Below are 20,312 nucleotides of genomic sequence, written 5' to 3'. Positions count from 1 at the left end.
CATGTCCTCTATATGGAGCCCCCCATCAGCTCCAGGTAGTGGGGGGTCCACACCTGTTATATCTCACAGAATGAATAACTGCAAACAGACAGGTGTCAGGGTGAAGGAAATGCCCTTATTGTCCTGTAATCCCCCAACATCGAACATTATTAGTATCCAATCTAATTAACACAATGATCACAATGATAATCAATAAAAGGTGGTGAATAAAAGTGTAACGGGTGAACACGGCGGAGGACACGATTATATCTACGGATCTAAATATCTTAACTCCACAGAAAATGGCCGTCTGATACCTGCAGCCGCAACCCAGAGCTCACACTCTATATACCGCTATCACTGACGCGATTCAGCTCCACATCACTGTATATACCGCCATCACTGACGCGATTCAGCTCCACATCACTGTATATACCGCCATCACTGACGCGATTCACATCCCAGACTCCGAATATAATTCTGTAGCCACTTACAAAGAGGCCAAATAAGTTACTCGTGAGTCTGCATGTCAGCATCATTAAGCACTCGCTTATTAGAAGAAAGTGCAAATGCTGGACCCAAAGTGGTCCCCAACGCGCGTTTCGCATGAGCTTTTTCAAGGGCTACAAATTGCACTTGCAGCACCTGAAATATACAGTGGTGTGAAAGTGTTTAACTCCTTCCTGATTTCTTATTCTTTTGCATGTTTGTCACTTAAATGTTTCAGATCACAAAACAAATGTAAATATTAGACAAAGATAACACAAGTGACCACAAAGTGCAATTTATAAATGAAGGTCTTCTTATTAAGGGAAAAAGAAATCCAAACCTATAGGGCCCTGTATAAATATATAAGCAGTTGAGCGCAGCTGCCAGTGTGACAACAAGTCACACACAAACCAGTGGCAATTGACAGCAGCGCTAAATACCCTATTTACTACTGTATGAGTGATCAGTCTCATCTGGTGTCACAGCTATGGACAATAGGGTATCCCAGCGCTTCTCTTCGGCGGGTAGCATGAAGAGGCGTCCTGCTGCATGAACGTGTCTTAAAGATTGTGTTGCAGCCGCGGATAATTTAGCTCCATCCTGCAGTACATCGTTTCTCTCAGCCCCTCCAGATGTACATCACCCCCCAGCCCCTTCGTCTACAGCCCCATCCTTCAGCCCATTCTACAGAATATTGCTCCTCTCAGCCCATCCAGATACAGCCCCATCCTGCAGTACATCACTCTTCAGCTCCGTCAGACACAGCACCATCTTACAGTACATCTCCCCACCATACACAGCTCCATGCTGCAGTACATTGCTCCTCAGCTCCATCACACACAGCCCCATCCTGCAGTACATCACTCCTCAGTCCCGCCAGACACAGCTCCATGCTGCAGTGCATTGCTTCTCTGCTCCACCACACACAGCCCCATCCTGCAGTACATCACTCCTCAGTCCCGCCAGACACAGCTCTATGCTGCAGCACATTGCTCCTCTGCTCCACCACACACAGCCCCATCCTGCAGTACATCACTCCTCAGTCCCGCCACACACAGCTCCATGCTGCAGCACATTGCTCCTCTGCTCCACCACACACAGCCCCATCCTGCAGTACATCGCTCCTCAGCCCCTCCAGACACCGCTCCATGCTGCAGTACATTGCTCCTCTGCTCCACCACACACAGCCCCATCCTGCAGTACATCGCTCCTCAGCCCCGCCAGACACAGCTCCATCCTGCAGTACATCGCACTTGCTGCACTGGAGGGGTTATGGTCCAAAGGAAAGTATGTGGGTTTCAGCATCGGAGGTGAATGCCCCTAGGTTGGTTTGTTCTTTCCATTCCTCTCATCCAGAGAAACCCGGTCCTGAGTGTCTGGAGGCCACTCGTAGAAGGGGGTTACTGTCACGGGTGTGTTAGGTTTGACAGACATTCTGGATCTGGCTGTAGAAGGTCACTGCGCTTGGCCTTGCAGACACCTTCTTGATCCTTTCATCATCCGTCCCTCTCTAGGATCCAGCGGTGATCTCCACCTTCTGCTGCTGATTGGCACACCCTTGCTGGATCTTTGGGTGAACTCAGTTTCTACAAAGGGTTGCTGGTGATAGAGTAAATTCCTCTGTTCATGTCTGGAATTCTAGCAGTCAGCTGAATTCTCCTTGGAGTTCCTTTGTGGATTGTAGTCGTTATTTCTCTGGTGTCTTCTCAAAGCTAAGTGTGTCCCCTTTTATGTTTCTCTTGTTTGTCTATAGCTGCAGTGGGGCTGACTAGTCCTCACCCCTCCCTACCTCGGGCCTAGCTCTGGGGTAAGCCAGGCCTAAGGTATCCTGCTTGGCTATAGGTGCAGAACCTATCTAGGGACGATAGGGGAGTCAGGGTATTGTTAGATCTGCTTAGCGGTCTCCACTCCCGCTTTCCCTAGTTGCTGGGCTTCCCCCCTTTTCCCATTGTCGTACGCTGGGTTCTTCCCATACTTAGCATGACACCTGCTGTACATCGTTTCTGAGCCCCGCCAGATACATCTCCATCCTGCAGTACATCGCTCCTCAGCTCCGCCAGAAACACCTCCATCCTGCAGTACATCTGTCACGCTGTCTCTGTGTACAGGAGGTCAGGGGCCTAAGCTGACCCTAAGCTGGGGCCCTGACTAATCCCTCTACCTGGAGGTACTGTTAAAGGTACAGAGGTCCAGGCCGCCAGCGTAACCCCTACCTCCTGAGGATCCCTGCACCTAAGTAATCTAGTCCTGAGAAGGACCCCTGATCACAACAAAAGGGGACAGGTAATAATATGCCAACACTCAGTACTTAGACGAACGAGACAGTACAAGGGTAAAACCAAAACCACCTTGCATACAAAACTACACAACTACAACAGAGGGAACCCCAACGGGAAAGGAGATAAATGATAAAGCGAGGAAGGGAAAAACCACTCCAAATACACTTAGCTCTGAAACTCCAAATACCACGATCCGCTCTGTTAGTCTGCATGAAATGCTTTCACCGACAACTTCCCCAACAGACCGGCAGGCATTTGAAGGAGTCCCACTACAGCAGCATTGATTGCAGCTGGGCGAGGCTGGACCTCGTCTAGCACAGAGAGAGAGAGAGTTAACTCCCTCACTGCCGAAAAACACAAAGCACCAAAACCTCAGCTGCGAGAAGTCAGGCTGTGTAATCGTGACGATCTTCATGGCGACACACCCGTGACAGTACCCCCCCTTCTCCGAGGGGCCTCCGGACCCTCAGGGCCAGGTTTATCCGGGTGAGTCGTGTGGAAGGCCCGAACTAATCGGTCTGCGTTAATATCCGACGCAGGAACCCACATACTCTCCTCAGGACCATACCCCTTCCAATGAACCAGGTACTGAAGGGACCGGCGATTAAAGCGTGAATCGATGACCCTCGATACCTGGAACTCCAAGTTACCATTGACCACCACTGGAGGGGGAGGTAAAGGTGACGGTACCACCGGCGCCACATACCTCTTAAGCAATGATCTGTGGAACACGTTGTGAATTTTAAACGTAGGGGGGAGGTCAAGACGGAATGCCACCGGATTAATTATAGAACTGATCCTGTACGGCCCGATGAACCTGGGACCCAGTTTCCAGGAGGGAACCTTAAGTTTTATATTCCTGGTAGACAACCATACCCGATCGTTCACACTTAGGTCCGGACCAGACACTCTCCTCCTATCAGCCATACGTTTGTATCGGTTCCCCATAGTATTCAGATTCTTCAGCACCCCTCTCCATACTGAAGCGAGTGATGAGGAAAATCGTTCCTCCTCAGGAACCCCCGAAGAGCCCCCCCTACTGAAAGTACAAAACTGGGGGTGAAAACCATATGCCCCAAAAAACGGGGACTTACCAGTGGACTCGCTCCGCCTATTATTAAGAGCAAACTCTGCCAGAGGTAAGAAAGAAGCCCAGTCCTCCTGGTTCTCTGACACAAAACACCGGAGATATGTCTCCAAGCTCTGGTTCATACGTTCCGTCTGACCATTGGTCTGAGGATGAAAAGCCGATGAGAACGATAAATGCATCCCCCGCCGTGTACAAAACGCCTTCCAGAATTTGGACACAAACAGACCCCCGATCTGACACCACCTCGGAGGGTACCCCGTGAAGCCTCACAATCTCCCCAATGAACACCTGCGCAAGAGTTTTAGCATTAGGAAGAGCGATAAAATGTGCCATCTTGCTGAACCTGTCCACTACAACGAGTATGACCGTTTTACCCGAAGACGGAGGGAGGTCCGTAATAAAGTCCATAGACAGATGAGTCCAAGGACGCTCCGGGATCTTCAAAGGTAAGAGGGCCCCAGACGGACGGGTATGTGAGGTCTTAGAGCGCGCACAAACCCCACAGGACGCGACAAAAGTTACCACCTCCTTATGTAAGTTAGGCCACCAAAACCGACGCGAAAGGAGATCCACAGTTGCTTTACTCCCCGGGTGTCCTGCAAAAACTGAGTTATGGTGTGCCTCGATCACCTTTTGTCGCAACTGATCTGGAACAAACAGTCTCCCCGGAGGTCCAACAGGGGCGTCCCCCTGAGCCTCCAATACCTCCTCCTCAAGCTCAGAGCATACTGCCGAAACCACCACCCCCTCCTGAAGGATAGGAATCGGGTCGTCCGTATTCCCGGCCCCAGGGAAGCTACGAGATAAGGCATCCGCCTTTACATTTTTTGACCCAGGACGATATGTAACGACAAAATTAAACCTGGTAAAAAACAATGACCACCTAGCTTGTCTGGGATTCAGACGTTTCGCGGACTCCAGATATAGCAGGTTCTTGTGATCGGTGATGACGGTGACCGGATGGACTGCCCCCTCTAAAAAATGGCGCCACTCCTCAAAAGCTAACTTAATGGCCAAGAGTTCCCTATTGCCGACATCGTAATTCCTCTCAGCGGACGACAATTTTTTAGAGAAAAAGGCGCACGGATGCCACTTACCAGGGGACGAACCCTGTGACAATACTGCTCCCACCCCTACCTCGGAAGCGTCTACCTCTACAATGAACGGCTGTGACGCATCAGGTTGAATGAGTATGGGTGCCGAGGCAAAACATTTTTTCAAGGAGGAGAATGCTTGACAAGCCTTGTCAGACCACCTAGAAAAATCCGTCCCCTTTTTAGTCATGTCTGTGAGAGGCTTAACCATGGACGAGAAATTACGAATGAACTTCCGGTAATAATTAGCAAACCCCAGGAAACGTTGTAGTGCCTTAAGATTCTCTGGCCGATCCCACTCAAGAACTGCCCGCACTTTCCCAGGGTCCATACGAAAACCAGGAAACCTAAAAACTGGAGTTCCTGTACGGTGAACACACACTTTTCCCATTTGGCATACAGTTTATTATCCCGCAAGATCTGTAACACCTGCCTAACGTGCTCCTGATGAGACACCAGATCCGGCGAGTAAATTAAGATATCATCCAGATATATGACCACAAACTGACCCACCAGGCGGTGAAAAATGTCACGCTGTCTCTGTGTACTGGAGGTAGGGGGCCTAAGCTGACCCTAAGCTGGGGCCCTGACTAATCCCTCTACCTGGAGGTACTGTTAAAGGTACAGAGGTCCAGGCCGCCAGCGTAACCCCTACCTCCTGAGGATCCCTGCACCTCAGTAATCTAGTCCTGAGAAGGACCCCGATAACAACAAAAGGGGACAGGTAATAATATGCCAACACTCAGTACTTAGACGAACGAGACAGTACAAGGGTAAAACCAAAACCACCTTGCATACAAAAACTACACCACAACTACAACAGAGGGAACCCCAACGGGAAAGGAGATAAATGATAAAGCGAGGAAGGGAAAAAACACTCCAAATACACTTAGCTCTGAAACTCCAAATACCACGATCCGCTCTGTTAGTCTGTATGAAATGCTTTCACCGACAACTTCCCCAACAGACCGGCAGACATATGAAGGAATCTCACTACTGCAGAATTGATTGCAGCTGGGCGAGGCTGGACCTCCTCTAGCACAGAGAGAGAGAGAGTTAACTCCCTCACTGCCGAAAAGCACAAAGCACCAAAAACTCAGCTGCGAGAAGTCAGGCTGTGTAATCGTGACGATCTTCGTGGCGACACACCCGTGACAACATCACTCCTGAGCTCCGCCAGACACAGCTCCATCCTGCAGAATATCATTCCTTAGCCTCACTAGACACAGCTCCATCCTGCAATACATCGCTCCTTAGTGACGCGCCCCTGGGCCTGCTGTGTCGTGCGGCATCGCGCGCACGGGGGCTTACCCGGAGCCGGATCAGATGGGAGTAGTAGTCTCGTGGAGGTGACCCGGTCCGTGCCCAGGGAGTCAAACTGAGCGGCAGTATTTAGCAGTAGATGTTAGAATGTTCGACTACGCCACCCGTGGATTGCGGTCACGGGACCGCCGCTGCACGGCAGTCCGCTGAGGCCGGTGTTGTTTGTGCAGCTGAGAATGAGATGACTCCCCACGGGAGGAGTATGGCCTCAGGGCAGATCTGTTAGAGATGATGATGGGAGTGATGGTGCGGGTGTCCCAGTGCTGAGGGTGCAGGTGTGACGGCAGGAACACAGAGGCGGGAAGTGCAGTTTCAAAAGCTTTACTCACAGTTCTTTATCAGATCCTTGTGCACAGTAGGACCACCCGAGCCGTGCTGCGTCCACCAGGTCAGGGACTCGGCCAACTCCCAGGCGATTCCAGAGCATGGTCCAGAGCTCCCCTCTCTTCCTTCCTACTGGCTGCCCTCACCAGGGACCCACCTATGTCCGGCTTCCTCGGGCCTTATGGGGCAAAACCTCTCTCCGGCTTTCCTGACCCTATGTGGCGTGCCTTCCTGGTGGATGTGGCGAGGGGTCGTGCCAAAGCTTGACAACGACCTCCAGTTCCTGGCTAAGGATGATTGGCCTCCACCAGTTTGGGATTCGGTACCCTTCTCTGCCAACCCTTCACCCGTTTTAGTTCACTCATGGGATCTCAGGGTTCCTTCTGCTTGCGTCTCTGGGCCTTTCCTTGTGTTCCTCTTCCTTCTCTCCTCTCTCTGCTTCAGGCCTAGCTCTGGAGCTGGGCCCAGACGGAGCCACAGCTCCCTGTCAGCCCTCTCTGGCTGAACTCTCCCTCAGCTTCTCCTCAGACTCGACTGCCTAATCCAAGATGGTGCCCACCTTTTATACTCCCTCTGACACCCGAGCCCAGGTGACAATGCAACCAATGGGCTCCTACCTATGCCCAGAGTCCCTCCCCTATCTGCTCCTACACTACTGGGATGTTCCTCCCCCCCCCCACTCCAGCCAGGGACAGACGCTGTCGTACCTGCACAACTATCTGGTGGGAGTACCGTTGTTCTGTCCCCCGGAAATGGGGTGAGTGTAGTGCATGCAGCTATCTGAGCTCTGTCCCACACTCCATCCTTACCCGGGAGTGGAATACCACACCTCTGGTTTGAGGTGCAATACTCCTGTAGCAGCCGAGTCCTCGGGGTGCTACATTCCCCCCTGGTAAACCACAGCACGTCCTCGGGCTGGAAAAGAGCAAAACATAATAAACATACAAAATTTTTAAAGTATACGCTAACATATAAAACGTTAACCAACAACTCATCCCTTTATGGGAGGTACTTTTCTCTTTTAACTTTACAGGTATAAAACATTACGAAAACATTATCAGACAATACCATTAACTCTTTTAGCATACTATACGTTATAAAATATTACAAGTAACTTTTTACATTATCATTTTAGCAGTATAAACTTTCAATATATAACCTTTTCATATAAAACACATTCTTTATCTTCTGGCCACGGTGCAACTTGTGACCGGGTAAAGTGCAACAGTCACTAGTAGAAAAACAGTTCCTTATAAAACCAGTAGGGGGCGCCTTAAGAAGCGCAACTATTTACAGGGTGGCCGCTCTCAGTCCTCGGCCAGTGGGAATAAGGGAGTGGCTGCTCACAGTCCTCAGCCTGATTGGGGATAGGGGCACACAGGAAACAGTTCCTTTAAACAGTTTCACACTAGTCCCAACGGGGACCACACTTCAATTAGCAGTATGTCAAGTACCCTTACGGGTAACTATATACAGTACTTTGTTTATGCTACTTCCCTTTCAGTAGCGATGTCCTCTCCTCGTTTCCTCCTGAGGGTAGTCTTCAGACCCGTCCGGGTCCTCTTGATCTTCCTCATCCTGTATCTCCTTCTCCGTCAACCGGTGCACGTGAAGGGCGTATGGTCCTTTGGCACACTGGTGCCGGGTGAAGGCGACCACATCACCCGGGTAGAGGTCACGTCCACGATGTCCCTCCGGCAAGTGAGACTCGACATCCCTGCGGGTGACAAAGACGTCGCCGGGGGTTCGGTGATCCCGGATAAAGCCCCAGCCATTCTCCAGCTGAAATTTTATCACAGTCCCGGTGGCGCGGGGACCCTGGGCCGTACGGGGGTTTCGTCGGGCCCGGCGTTTCTGCTCCGCGCTTTGGACCTGCAGCCGTTCCTCGCGGATCCGCCTCTCTCGCCGTTCTCTCCCGAAGACCTCTAACTGCTGACGGCAGCATTCCTCACGCCGGGCTGCGTCCGCCCGGGTCTCCTGGGTGAACCCCATGAGGTTTTCACCGGTGGGGTCCCATGCAAATTGGGCCTCCTCGAGCGGGAGCGGAACAATTTTGGCGGGTGCCGGAGCCGGGATCAGAGGCTCACACAGAGGCCATTCCTTCCGGAGTCGGGGGTTGACGTACTCCGGTGGCCAAACGAAAGGCAGCCCGTCCGGGCTAGTATGCTGTGCAAACAGATCTTCACCCAGGGGCAACACTGTGGAAGTTGAGGGCACTGGAGGGGCAGCGGCGCCCCCAGGTACTCGGCCTTGCGTCCAGGCCGTAGGCATCCTGTCTGGGTTCAAGTATGGCACTTTTGGGAAAGAGGGCGCTGGAGGGGCAGCGGCGCCCAGATCCACTAGGCCTCGCGACCAGGCCGGTGGCGCTGTGGAGGTAGAGGGCGCTGTGGAGACTGCGGCGCCCGGGGGTACTCGGCCCTGCGACCAGGCCGGGGGCACTTCCTCTTTTGCCGCGCTCAGGGTCAAGGGGCGTGGCGTAACAGAGGGCGCGACCGCGGCTCCTGCCGCTTGAGGCCTAGTTGAAAGCAGCGGCGGTACGGCAACGGGCGCGGTGAGTGGAACTTCGGGCTCTACGACGGGGAGCTGGGGCAGGCTTGCTGCTACTGGGCACGGGGTGATGACGTCCCCATTACCTGCTTCCATCCCTGCGGCTCCCTCCGCGGCGTCGTCTCCGGCCTTCGTCCCTCCTGCACCACCCTCAGGGGCAGACATGCTCCATGTTGCGGGTGGCGTCCTCTGCTGGCGGGTTCCAGCCTGCTGGACCATCTCCCTTCTCCACTCGGCCAGTGCTTCTTGCTGCACTCGGGCCATCTTCCGGGCCAGGGCTTCCAGCGCGGTCTGTGCACGCTCCCGATCTCTGGGGAGCTGTGCCAGGATCTCCACCAGGCCTTCTGGGGTGGCAGCCTGCAACAGGTTCCGGACCACAGGGTCAGAGCTGCTCGACTCTTCCTCCATCTCCGGGTGCGATCTGTCCAGACTCCTCCAGGCCGCACCCATCTTCTCTGTTTTGTTCTCTATCCGCCCCTCTTGAGGGTGGTCCCGGGGCAACTTGGTGACAGTCAGTTCCAGGGGCAGCCCCCTCACGCTGATGGACATCTCTATCATTGCAGTCTCTGCTGGTGGGGGCGGTTTCCACTTTTGGCGCCATTCTTGGACCTGGCCCACGATGGGAGGTGGCCTCTTGCCACCCTCTGGCACGCCCATAATGGAGTCCGCTCTGCCAGGGCGGGAAATTGTCTCAGATGGCGGGAATCGTCTCCTTATGGCGGGAAACTCCGTGGATGGCGGGAAAAGGCTGCAGATGGCGGGCAAACGGCGGGAAACGACCTGAGATGGCGTCCGACAGCGGGAACCCTCTGGAATTGGCGGGGGACTCCTTTTTACGGTAAATGTGAACTTTTCTTCAGGCACGCAGTACCCGTCGGTTGCGGGCACGAAATCCTGCCGACTACGCCAAAGTTGACGCGCCCCTGGGCCTGCTGTGTCGTGCGGCATCGCGCGCACGGGGGCTTACCCGGAGCCGGATCAGATGGGAGTAGTAGTCTCGTGGCGGTGACCCGGTCCGTGCCCAGGGAGTCAAACTGAGCGGCAGTATTTAGCAGTAGATGTTAGAATGTTCGACTACGCCACCCGTGGATTGCGGTCACGGGACCGCCGCTGCACGGCAGTCCGCTGAGGCCGGTGTTGTTTGTGCAGCTGAGAATGAGATGACTCCCCACGGGAGGAGTATGGCCTCAGGGCAGATCTGTTAGAGATGATGATGGGAGTGATGGTGCGGGTGTCCCAGTGCTGAGGGTGCAGGTGTGACGGCAGGAACACAGAGGCGGGAAGTGCAGTTTCAAAAGCTTTACTCACAGTTCTTTATCAGATCCTTGTGCACAGTAGGACCACCCGAGCCGTGCTGCGTCCACCAGGTCAGGGACTCGGCCAACTCCCAGGCGATTCCAGAGCGTCGTCCAGAGCTCCCCTCTCTTCCTTCCTACTGGCCGCCCTCACCAGGGACCCACCTATGTCCGGCTTCCTCGGGCCTTATGGGGCAAAACCGCTCTCCGGCTTTCCTGACCCTATGTGGCGTGCCTTCCTGGTGGATGTGGCGAGGGGTCGTGCCAAAGCTTGACCACGACCTCCGGTTCCTGGCTAAGGATGATTGGCCTCCACCAGTTTGGGATCCGGTACCCTTCTCTGCCAACCCTTCACCCGTTTTAGTTCACTCATGGGATCTCAGGGTTCCTTCTGCTTGCGTCTCTGGGCCTTTCCTTGTGTTCCTTTTCCTTCTCTCCTCTCTCTGCTTCAGGCCTAGCTCTGGAGCTGGGCCCAGACGGAGCCACAGCTCCCTGTCAGCCCTCTCTGGCTGAACTCTCCCTCAGCTTCTCCTCAGACTCGACTCCCTAATCCAAGATGGTGCCCACCTTTTATACTCCCTCTGACACCCGAGCCCAGGTGACAATGCAACCAATGGGCTCCTACCTATGCCCAGAGTCCCTCCCCTATCTGCTCCTACACTACTGGGATGTCCCCCCCCCCCCCCCCACTCCAGCCAGGGACAGACGCTGTCGTACCTGCACAACTATCTGGTGGGAGTACCGTTGTTCTGTCCCCCGGAAATGGGGTGAGTGTAGTGCATGCAGCTATCTGAGCTCTGTCCCACACTCCATCCTTACCCGGGAGTGGAATACCACACCTCTGGTTTGAGGTGCAATACTCCTGTAGCAGCCGAGTCCTCGGGGTGCTACATTAGCCCCGGAAGACACAGCTCCATCCTGCAGTACATCACTCCTGAGCTCTGCCAGACACAGCTCCATCCTGCAGTACATCACTCCTGAGCTCTGCCAGACACACCTCCCTCCTGCAGTACATCACTCCTGAGCTCTGCCAGACACACCTCCCTCCTGCAGTACATTGCTCCTCAGCTCCGCCAGAAACACCTCCATCCTGCAGTACATCACTCCTGAGCTCCGCCAGACACCGCTCCATCCTGCAGTACATTGCTCCTGAGCTCTGCCAGACACAGCTCCATCCTGCAGTACATCACTCCTGAGCTCTGCCAGACACAGCTCCATCCTGCAGTACATCACTCCTGAGCTCTGCCAGACACACCTCCCTCCTGCAGTACATTGCTCCTCAGCTCCGCCAGAAACACCTCCATCCTGCAGTACATCACTCCTGAGCTCCGCCAGACACAGCTCCATCCTGCAGTACATCACTCCTGAGCTCTGCCAGACACAGCTCCATCCTGCAGTACATTGCTCCTTAGCTCCGCCAGACACACCTCCCTCCTGCAGTACATCACTCCTGAGCTCTGCCAGACACAGCTCCATCCTGCAGTACATCACTCCTGAGCTCTGCCAGACACACCTCCCTCCTGCAGTACATCACTCCTGAGCTCTGCCAGACACAGCTCCATCCTGCAGTACATCACTCCTGAGCTCTGCCAGACACAGCTCCATCCTGCAGTACATCACTCCTGAGCTCTGCCAGACACACCTCCCTCCTGCAGTACATTGCTCCTCAGCTCCGCCAGAAACACCTCCATCCTGCAGTACATCACTCCTGAGCTCCGCCAGACACAGCTCCATCCTGCAGTACATCACTCCTGAGCTCTGCCAGACACAGCTCCATCCTGCAGTACATTGCTCCTCAGCTCCGCCAGACACACCTCCCTCCTGCAGTACATCACTCCTGAGCTCTGCCAGACACAGCTCCATCCTGCAGTACATCACTCCTGAGCTCTGCCAGACACACCTCCCTCCTGCAGTACATCACTCCTGAGCTCCGCCAGAAACACCTCCATCCTGCAGTACATTGCTCCTCAGCTCCGCCAGAAACACCTCCATCCTGCAGTACATCACTCCTGAGCTCTGCCAGACACAGCTCCATCCTGCAGTACATTGCTCCTCAGCTCCGCCAGAAACACCTCCATCCTGCAGTACATCACTCCTGAGCTCCGCCAGACACAGCTCCATCCTGCAGTACATCACTCCTGAGCTCTGCCAGACACAGCTCCATCCTGCAGTACATTGCTCCTCAGCTCCGCCAGAAACACCTCCATCCTGCAGTACATCACTCCTGAGGTCCGCCAGACACAGCTCCATCCTGCAGTACATCACTCCTGAGCTCTGCCAGACACAGCTCCATCCTGCAGTACATTGCTCCTCAGCTCCGCCAGACACACCTCCCTCCTGCAGTACATCACTCCTGAGCTCTGCCAGACACAGCTCCATCCTGCAGTACATTGCTCCTCAGCTCCGCCAGAAACACCTCCATCCTGCAGTACATCACTCCTGAGCTCCGCCAGACACAGCTCCATCCTGCAGTACATTGCTCCTCAGCTCCGCCAGAAACACCTCCATCCTGCAGTACATCACTCCTGAGCTCCACCAGACACAGCTCCATCCTGCAGTACATCACTCCTGAGCTCTGCCAGACACAGCTCCATCCTGCAGTACATCACTCCTGAGCTCTGCCAGACACAGCTCCATCCTGCAGTACATCACTCCTGAGCTCTGCCAGACACACCTCCCTCCTGCAGTACATCACTCCTGAGCTCCGCCAGAAACACCTCCATCCTGCAGTACATTGCTCCTCAGCTCCGCCAGAAACACCTCCATCCTGCAGTACATCACTCCTGAGCTCCACCAGACACAGCTCCATCCTGCAGTACATCACTCCTGAGCTCTGCCAGACACACCTCCCTCCTGCAGTACATCACTCCTGAGCTCTGCCAGACACACCTCCCTCCTGCAGTACATTGCTCCTCAGCTCCGCCAGAAACACCTCCATCCTGCAGTACATCACTCCTGAGCTCCGCCAGACACCGCTCCATCCTGCAGTACATTGCTCCTGAGCTCTGCCAGACACAGCTCCATCCTGCAGTACATCACTCCTGAGCTCTGCCAGACACAGCTCCATCCTGCAGTACATCACTCCTGAGCTCTGCCAGACACACCTCCCTCCTGCAGTACATTGCTCCTCAGCTCCGCCAGAAACACCTCCATCCTGCAGTACATCACTCCTGAGCTCCGCCAGACACAGCTCCATCCTGCAGTACATCACTCCTGAGCTCTGCCAGACACAGCTCCATCCTGCAGTACATTGCTCCTTAGCTCCGCCAGACACACCTCCCTCCTGCAGTACATCACTCCTGAGCTCTGCCAGACACAGCTCCATCCTGCAGTACATCACTCCTGAGCTCTGCCAGACACACCTCCCTCCTGCAGTACATCACTCCTGAGCTCTGCCAGACACAGCTCCATCCTGCAGTCCATCACTCCTGAGCTCTGCCAGACACAGCTCCATCCTGCAGTACATCACTCCTGAGCTCTGCCAGACACACCTCCCTCCTGCAGTACATTGCTCCTCAGCTCCGCCAGAAACACCTCCATCCTGCAGTACATCACTCCTGAGCTCCGCCAGACACAGCTCCATCCTGCAGTACATCACTCCTGAGCTCTGCCAGACACAGCTCCATCCTGCAGTACATTGCTCCTCAGCTCCGCCAGACACACCTCCCTCCTGCAGTACATCACTCCTGAGCTCTGCCAGACACAGCTCCATCCTGCAGTACATCACTCCTGAGCTCTGCCAGACACACCTCCCTCCTGCAGTACATCACTCCTGAGCTCCGCCAGAAACACCTCCATCCTGCAGTACATTGCTCCTCAGCTCCGCCAGAAACACCTCCATCCTGCAGTACATCACTCCTGAGCTCTGCCAGACACAGCTCCATCCTGCAGTACATTGCTCCTCAGCTCCGCCAGAAACACCTCCATCCTGCAGTACATCACTCCTGAGCTCCGCCAGACACAGCTCCATCCTGCAGTACATCACTCCTGAGCTCTGCCAGACACAGCTCCATCCTGCAGTACATTGCTCCTCAGCTCCGCCAGAAACACCTCCATCCTGCAGTACATCACTCCTGAGGTCCGCCAGACACAGCTCCATCCTGCAGTACATCACTCCTGAGCTCTGCCAGACACAGCTCCATCCTGCAGTACATTGCTCCTCAGCTCCGCCAGACACACCTCCCTCCTGCAGTACATCACTCCTGAGCTCTGCCAGACACAGCTCCATCCTGCAGTACATTGCTCCTCAGCTCCGCCAGAAACACCTCCATCCTGCAGTACATCACTCCTGAGCTCCGCCAGACACAGCTCCATCCTGCAGTACATTGCTCCTCAGCTCCGCCAGAAACACCTCCATCCTGCAGTACATCACTCCTGAGCTCCACCAGACACAGCTCCATCCTGCAGTACATCACTCCTGAGCTCTGCCAGACACAGCTCCATCCTGCAGTACATCACTCCTGAGCTCTGCCAGACACAGCTCCATCCTGCAGTACATCACTCCTGAGCTCTGCCAGACACACCTCCCTCCTGCAGTACATCACTCCTGAGCTCCGCCAGAAACACCTCCATCCTGCAGTACATTGCTCCTCAGCTCCGCCAGAAACACCTCCATCCTGCAGTACATCACTCCTGAGCTCTGCCAGACACAGCTCCATCCTGCAGTACATTGCTCCTCAGCTCCGCCAGAAACACCTCCATCCTGCAGTACATCACTCCTGAGCTCCGCCAGACACAGCTCCATCCTGCAGTACATCACTCCTGAGCTCTGCCAGACACAGCTCCATCCTGCAGTACATTGCTCCTCAGCTCCGCCAGACACACCTCCCTCCTGCAGTACATCACTCCTGAGCTCTGCCAGACACAGCTCCATCCTGCAGTACATTGCTCCTCAGCTCCGCCAGAAACACCTCCATCCTGCAGTACATCACTCCTGAGCTCCGCCAGACACAGCTCCATCCTGCAGTACATTGCTCCTGAGCTCCGCCAGAAACACCTCCATCCTGCAGTACATCACTCCTGAGCTCCGCCAGACACAGCTCCATCCTGCAGTACATTGCTCCTCAGCTCCGCCAGAAACACCTCCATCCTGCAGTACATCACTCTTGAGCTCTGCCAGACACAGCTCCATTCTGCAGTACATCGCTACTGAGCTCCGCCAGACACAGCTCCATCCTGCAGAATATCATTCCTTAGCCTCACTAGACACAGCTCCATCCTGCAGTACATCACTCCTGAGCTCTGCCAGACACAGCTCCATCCTGCAGTACATCACTCCTGAGCTCCGCCAGACACAGCTCCATCCTGCAGTACATTGCTCCTCAGCTCCGCCAGAAACACCTCCATCCTGCAGTACATCACTCCTGAGCTCCGCCAGACACAGCTCCATCCTGCAGTACATTGCTCCTCAGCTCCGCCAGAAACACCTCCATCCTGCAGTACATCACTCCTGAGCTCCGCCAGACACGGCTCCATCCTGCAGTACATTGCTCCTCAGCTCCGCCAGAAACACCTCCATCCTGCAGTACATCACTCCTGAGCTCCGCCAGACACAGCTCCATCCTGCAGTACATTGCTCCTCAGCTCCGCCAGAAACACCTCCATCCTGCAGTACATCACTCCTGAGCTCCGCCAGACACAGCTCCATCCTGCAGTACATTGCTCCTCAGCTCCGCCAGAAACACCTCCATCCTGCAGTACATCACTCCTGAGCTCCGCCAGACACAGCTCCATCCTGCAGTACATTGCTCCTCAGCTCCGCCAGAAACACCTCCATCCTGCAGTACATCACTCCTGAGCTCCGCCAGACACAGCTCCATCCTGCAGTACATTGCTCCTCAGCTCCGCCAGAAACACCTCCATCCTGCAGTACATCACTCCTGAGCTCTGCCAGACACAGCTCCATTCTGCAGTACATCGCTACTGAGCTCCGCCAGACACAGCTCCATCCTGCAGAATATCATTCCTCAGCCTCACTAGACACAGCTCCATCCTGCAATACATCGCTCCTTAGCCCCGGAAGACACACCTCCCTCCTGCAGTACATCACTCCTGAGCTCCGCCAGACACAGCTCCATCCTGTATGTTACATGGATGCCGCTAAGTTCAGATAGGGGTGAGACAGGTTACATGAATTCTTTGGCATCCTGGGGGAACCGTTACTAAGGGCGACCATAGACTGCAGCTGCTCTCAGGCACACAGGGGTATTGACCCTCCGGTACAGACACATAGATTGTTTTACTTGCTGACCAGACACACTTGACAAGAGTCCTCATAAACGGTAGAACAGTAGCATCTAATAAGAAGCGGCACAGCCAGTGCAAGGTAAGTCTTATGAGCAACAGGCTCCAGTGACAAACAATACAGTTTCCTTATCAGCACAGCAGTTCACAGTCTTCACAGTAGTACAGGACAGCACAGTTCTAATGCAAAGGCACATTAATGAACACAGCATTCTTTACAGCACAGTGAGATGGAGGAGGGGGGATGGTTTGCTGAGGGAGATTATCCCTTTGACACCATTTCTTCCAGTCCTTATCTTTCTGCTTGACAATACTCTGCACTGTTAGTTCAGGAACTCTACCTGACCTGTGCTTAGCTTCACTCCTGACTTGAATCCTTTTCACTTGCAGGGGTGCTTCTGTGAGATACAGAACATACACACCACCTTTCTCTTCGGCTCCAGCCAGACAGTAAACAACTTCTCCACAATCCCCCTGGGGCTCTGCTAAAACACTCCCCTTCTCCTGTGACTGTGTTAACCCCTCTAGTTGCTGGATGGTTCTGGAGCACAACACTTCCTGTCTCCTGTGCTTGTGTTACTTCTAATAGTTGCTGAATGCTTTTAAAGCAACAGCACTACTTCTGCATGTCACACTCTGCAACAGCACTACTTCTGCATGTCACATGCAGTACATCGCTCCTCAGGCCCTTCAGAGTCCAGCACTCCTCTCCGATTGGTAGGAAGAAGCATCTTCCGCAGACATGGACATGGCTGCAGATTTAAAGTACAGTGCTGCTAAAGCACTTGACATCCAGCGGCCCTAAACAGTTACTAGGGGACTGGCCAAGGGGTGATCTGTCCCTCAGCCCACCGTGGACAGAGAAGTCTGGAGGAGGAGGACAGAGGGGTCTGGAGGAAGAGGAATAACAAGGATATGGAGAAGGGGATAGAGAAATTTGGGGGAAAAGGAGGGAACAAAGGAATCTGGAAGAGGGAATAAATGAGTCTGGAGGAGGAGGAGAGAAGAGTCTGAAGGGGGAGCAGAGGGAATACGAATGAGGATGACAGTGGAGTCTGGAAGGAGGAGGACAGGGCTGTCTAGAGGAGAAAACATGTCTGGAGTAAGGTTTGGAGATGGACAGAGACTTCTAGATAATACAGCCGGAGGAGACACGGAAATCTTGATAAGATAAGACTCCTAGGTCAGGGTCAGTCCTAAATTCTAAAAAAGAAATCAACAATTTTACATTGTGAATAGTTATGCTTAGAACCTCTCAAACTGTTTGTCTACTAAGGACAAGCCACAATTTTTAGATAGGACCTTCGCAGAAAAGGCGAAAGCATGAGTCCATATTATGGATTTTAGTACTTTGTCCCTGAGAGTCCACTGTAAGCTTCCATTCATATGTCTTTCCTTAGGTTATGTAGAAGCTATCACCATCTCTACTGCTCAACCACAAGTGACTGGATATGAAAATGACTCCAACGTGCTGGCTGTTTCCTACCAAACATCAAAAAGGACAGACTGGCTCCAGATTAGATGGAACATCATCCACCCCAAACCTTTGCACTTGGTCATTTGCACCATACGATCGGGAAACCTCTCCGGCTCTAAAATGTTCCCAGAAAATGGATTTGAAAGTCGGATGACTATTGATCCGGAGAGCGGTTCACTGATTATTAAACACTTGAAGATGGAGGATGGCGGAATATACAACGTGTCTGTTCTGGATAATGAACATGAAAACTGGACTCTGATCAATGTCACTGTCTTACCTGCTCAAACTGAGGGTAAGTCTTTGCTTAAACCCATGAAGCGTCCTTAAACTAGGACATGCTGGTTATTGTTGTGGCCTTTTAGTACTTGGGACCTAGAATACAATCTGACCTTACAGTGATGTACACAATTTAGGCTCCATAACAAGGGTCAAATTGGATCCTTCTTGTAGGGGTTGTATTTTGCCTCTCAGACCAGGAAATCGTAACTGGGTTGTCTGTAGGGACGAGCAGACCCTTGGAAGTGTGGGGTCGGCCAAGTTTAGTCCAAAGTTCAGTTCAGGTACCAGAACTTAACCCAAACTTGATCCCGGACCTGAACCCCTGGTCTTATTATGCTGGGAAGGGGCCAATATCCATAAAGGTTCCCAGCCTATTAATATCAGCTCCCAGCTGTCTGCTTTGCATTTGCTGGTTATTAAAAATGAGGGGACCTTAAAAAAAATAACATGGGGTTCCCATTATTTTTAAAAAACAGCTAAAGCAAAGTAGATAGCTGGGGGCTGATATTAATTAGCTGGGAAGGTCTATGGATATTGGCCCCTTCCCAGCCTAATAACACCAGCCCTCAGCCACCCCAGAAATGGCACATCCATTAGATGTGGCAATTCTGACACTTAGCATCAGTCCTTCCTGATTGCCCAGGTGCTGTGGCAATTGGGGTAATAGTTTTTGGTGTTGATGTCAGCAGTGTAATGTCAGCTGTCACCAAGCCCAGGGGTTAGTAATGGAGAAGTGTCTATCAGACACCCCTATTACTAACCTCTAAGTTAAAAGAAAAAAAAAAAACCCACACACACAGGAAAAAAAAGTTTATTTGAATAAAGACTCCCAACACATTCCCTGATTTAACCATTTATTATTAGACGTAATCCATTGCGGTTCTCACAATTTATTTCTTTTACACTGTCCCTCACTCGAGCTGTCCCTATGCTAGTCAGAGTACAATGGAGGTGCCACCCGTGTCGGTGGTTATACATGCCGGGTCACGAGTGGCGCCAGCCAGTCACAGCCATGCCAATACTGAAGTGCGGAATTGCCCACAGCCTAAAATCTTGTTGATTGGTTGCGATGCAGCCTTTCAACAAGCTTTATTAAGCATCTGACCTCCGAACAGTAGCACAGACTTCCGGGAGAAATCCATGTTCGGAGTTCAGCATCCAACAAACCCCGAAGTTTACAGTTCAGGTTCATTCACCCCTAGTTGTCTGTCCTTATGATGTTGATGACCAAACTTTTGATAGATCATTAATATGAGATCGGTGGGGATCCAGCACTTGGTACCCACACTGATTAGCTGTTATCAGCTCTGTTGACAGCCGGACGTAAACCATTAACCAATCTGGACAGCTCAAAACTACCGAGAACTTCAGCTTAACTACCACTGAACTGATCAGGAATGGATTGGAAGATAGAGGACTAGGAAAAAGGAAAAATAAAGAAAGGGTTCAGGGAGAGTATTACTCAGGAGAGGATCTGGAGGTGGGAGAGTTTAGGAGAAGTTCCTGCCCCCCAAGAGGATATTTTGGCCGATAAGAACAAATACTAAGTGTAAGCTGTAATCCAACATCTATCCTAACGGATGCTGCCTGATTAGATGAACTGCCCAAGCACAGCATCAATATGAAAGCCGGTGAGCTTTTTTATGACAACATTTAGACTATGATAGTGTTCAGAGGGCAGTATTTTATTTTGTCTACTAGATAGAGGACACACATGAGATGTACACGGATTGCTCCAAGGAGTGGATCACCATTGTCCAAGAAGATCAGCAGGAGAACGCAAGATGCTGGAAGACGTCTGAGAAGCCAGAACTTCATCCTGAGAGAATCTCTCACCACTACTGAGGTGACAGGGCAAAAGACGACCATTAGAATGAGAATACACATGAC

At 52.9% G+C, this 20,312-nt stretch overlaps 1 protein-coding gene across 1 annotated transcript in view; it reads left to right on the top strand.

Annotated features, from left to right (window-relative positions):
* The window catches only part of LOC141173641 (uncharacterized), a 58,575-nt gene that overhangs the window by 16,771 nt on the left and 21,492 nt on the right, over positions 1–20,312 (top strand). The window contains exon 2 of the mRNA XM_073657943.1: positions 18,064–18,435. Coding sequence (XP_073514044.1) covers positions 18,064–18,435 — 372 coding nt within the window. The remainder of the gene's footprint in view (positions 1–18,063; positions 18,436–20,312) is intronic.

Source organism: Phyllobates terribilis, unplaced genomic scaffold, assembly GCF_046119375.1.
Source record: "Phyllobates terribilis strain yellow unplaced genomic scaffold, ASM4611937v1 Scaffold_1__5_contigs__length_1240528914, whole genome shotgun sequence".
NCBI classification, from domain to species: Eukaryota; Metazoa; Chordata; class Amphibia; order Anura; family Dendrobatidae; genus Phyllobates; species Phyllobates terribilis.
The sequence above is the reverse complement of the archived record's forward strand: the minus strand, read 5'-3'. Positions and strand labels throughout refer to the sequence as shown.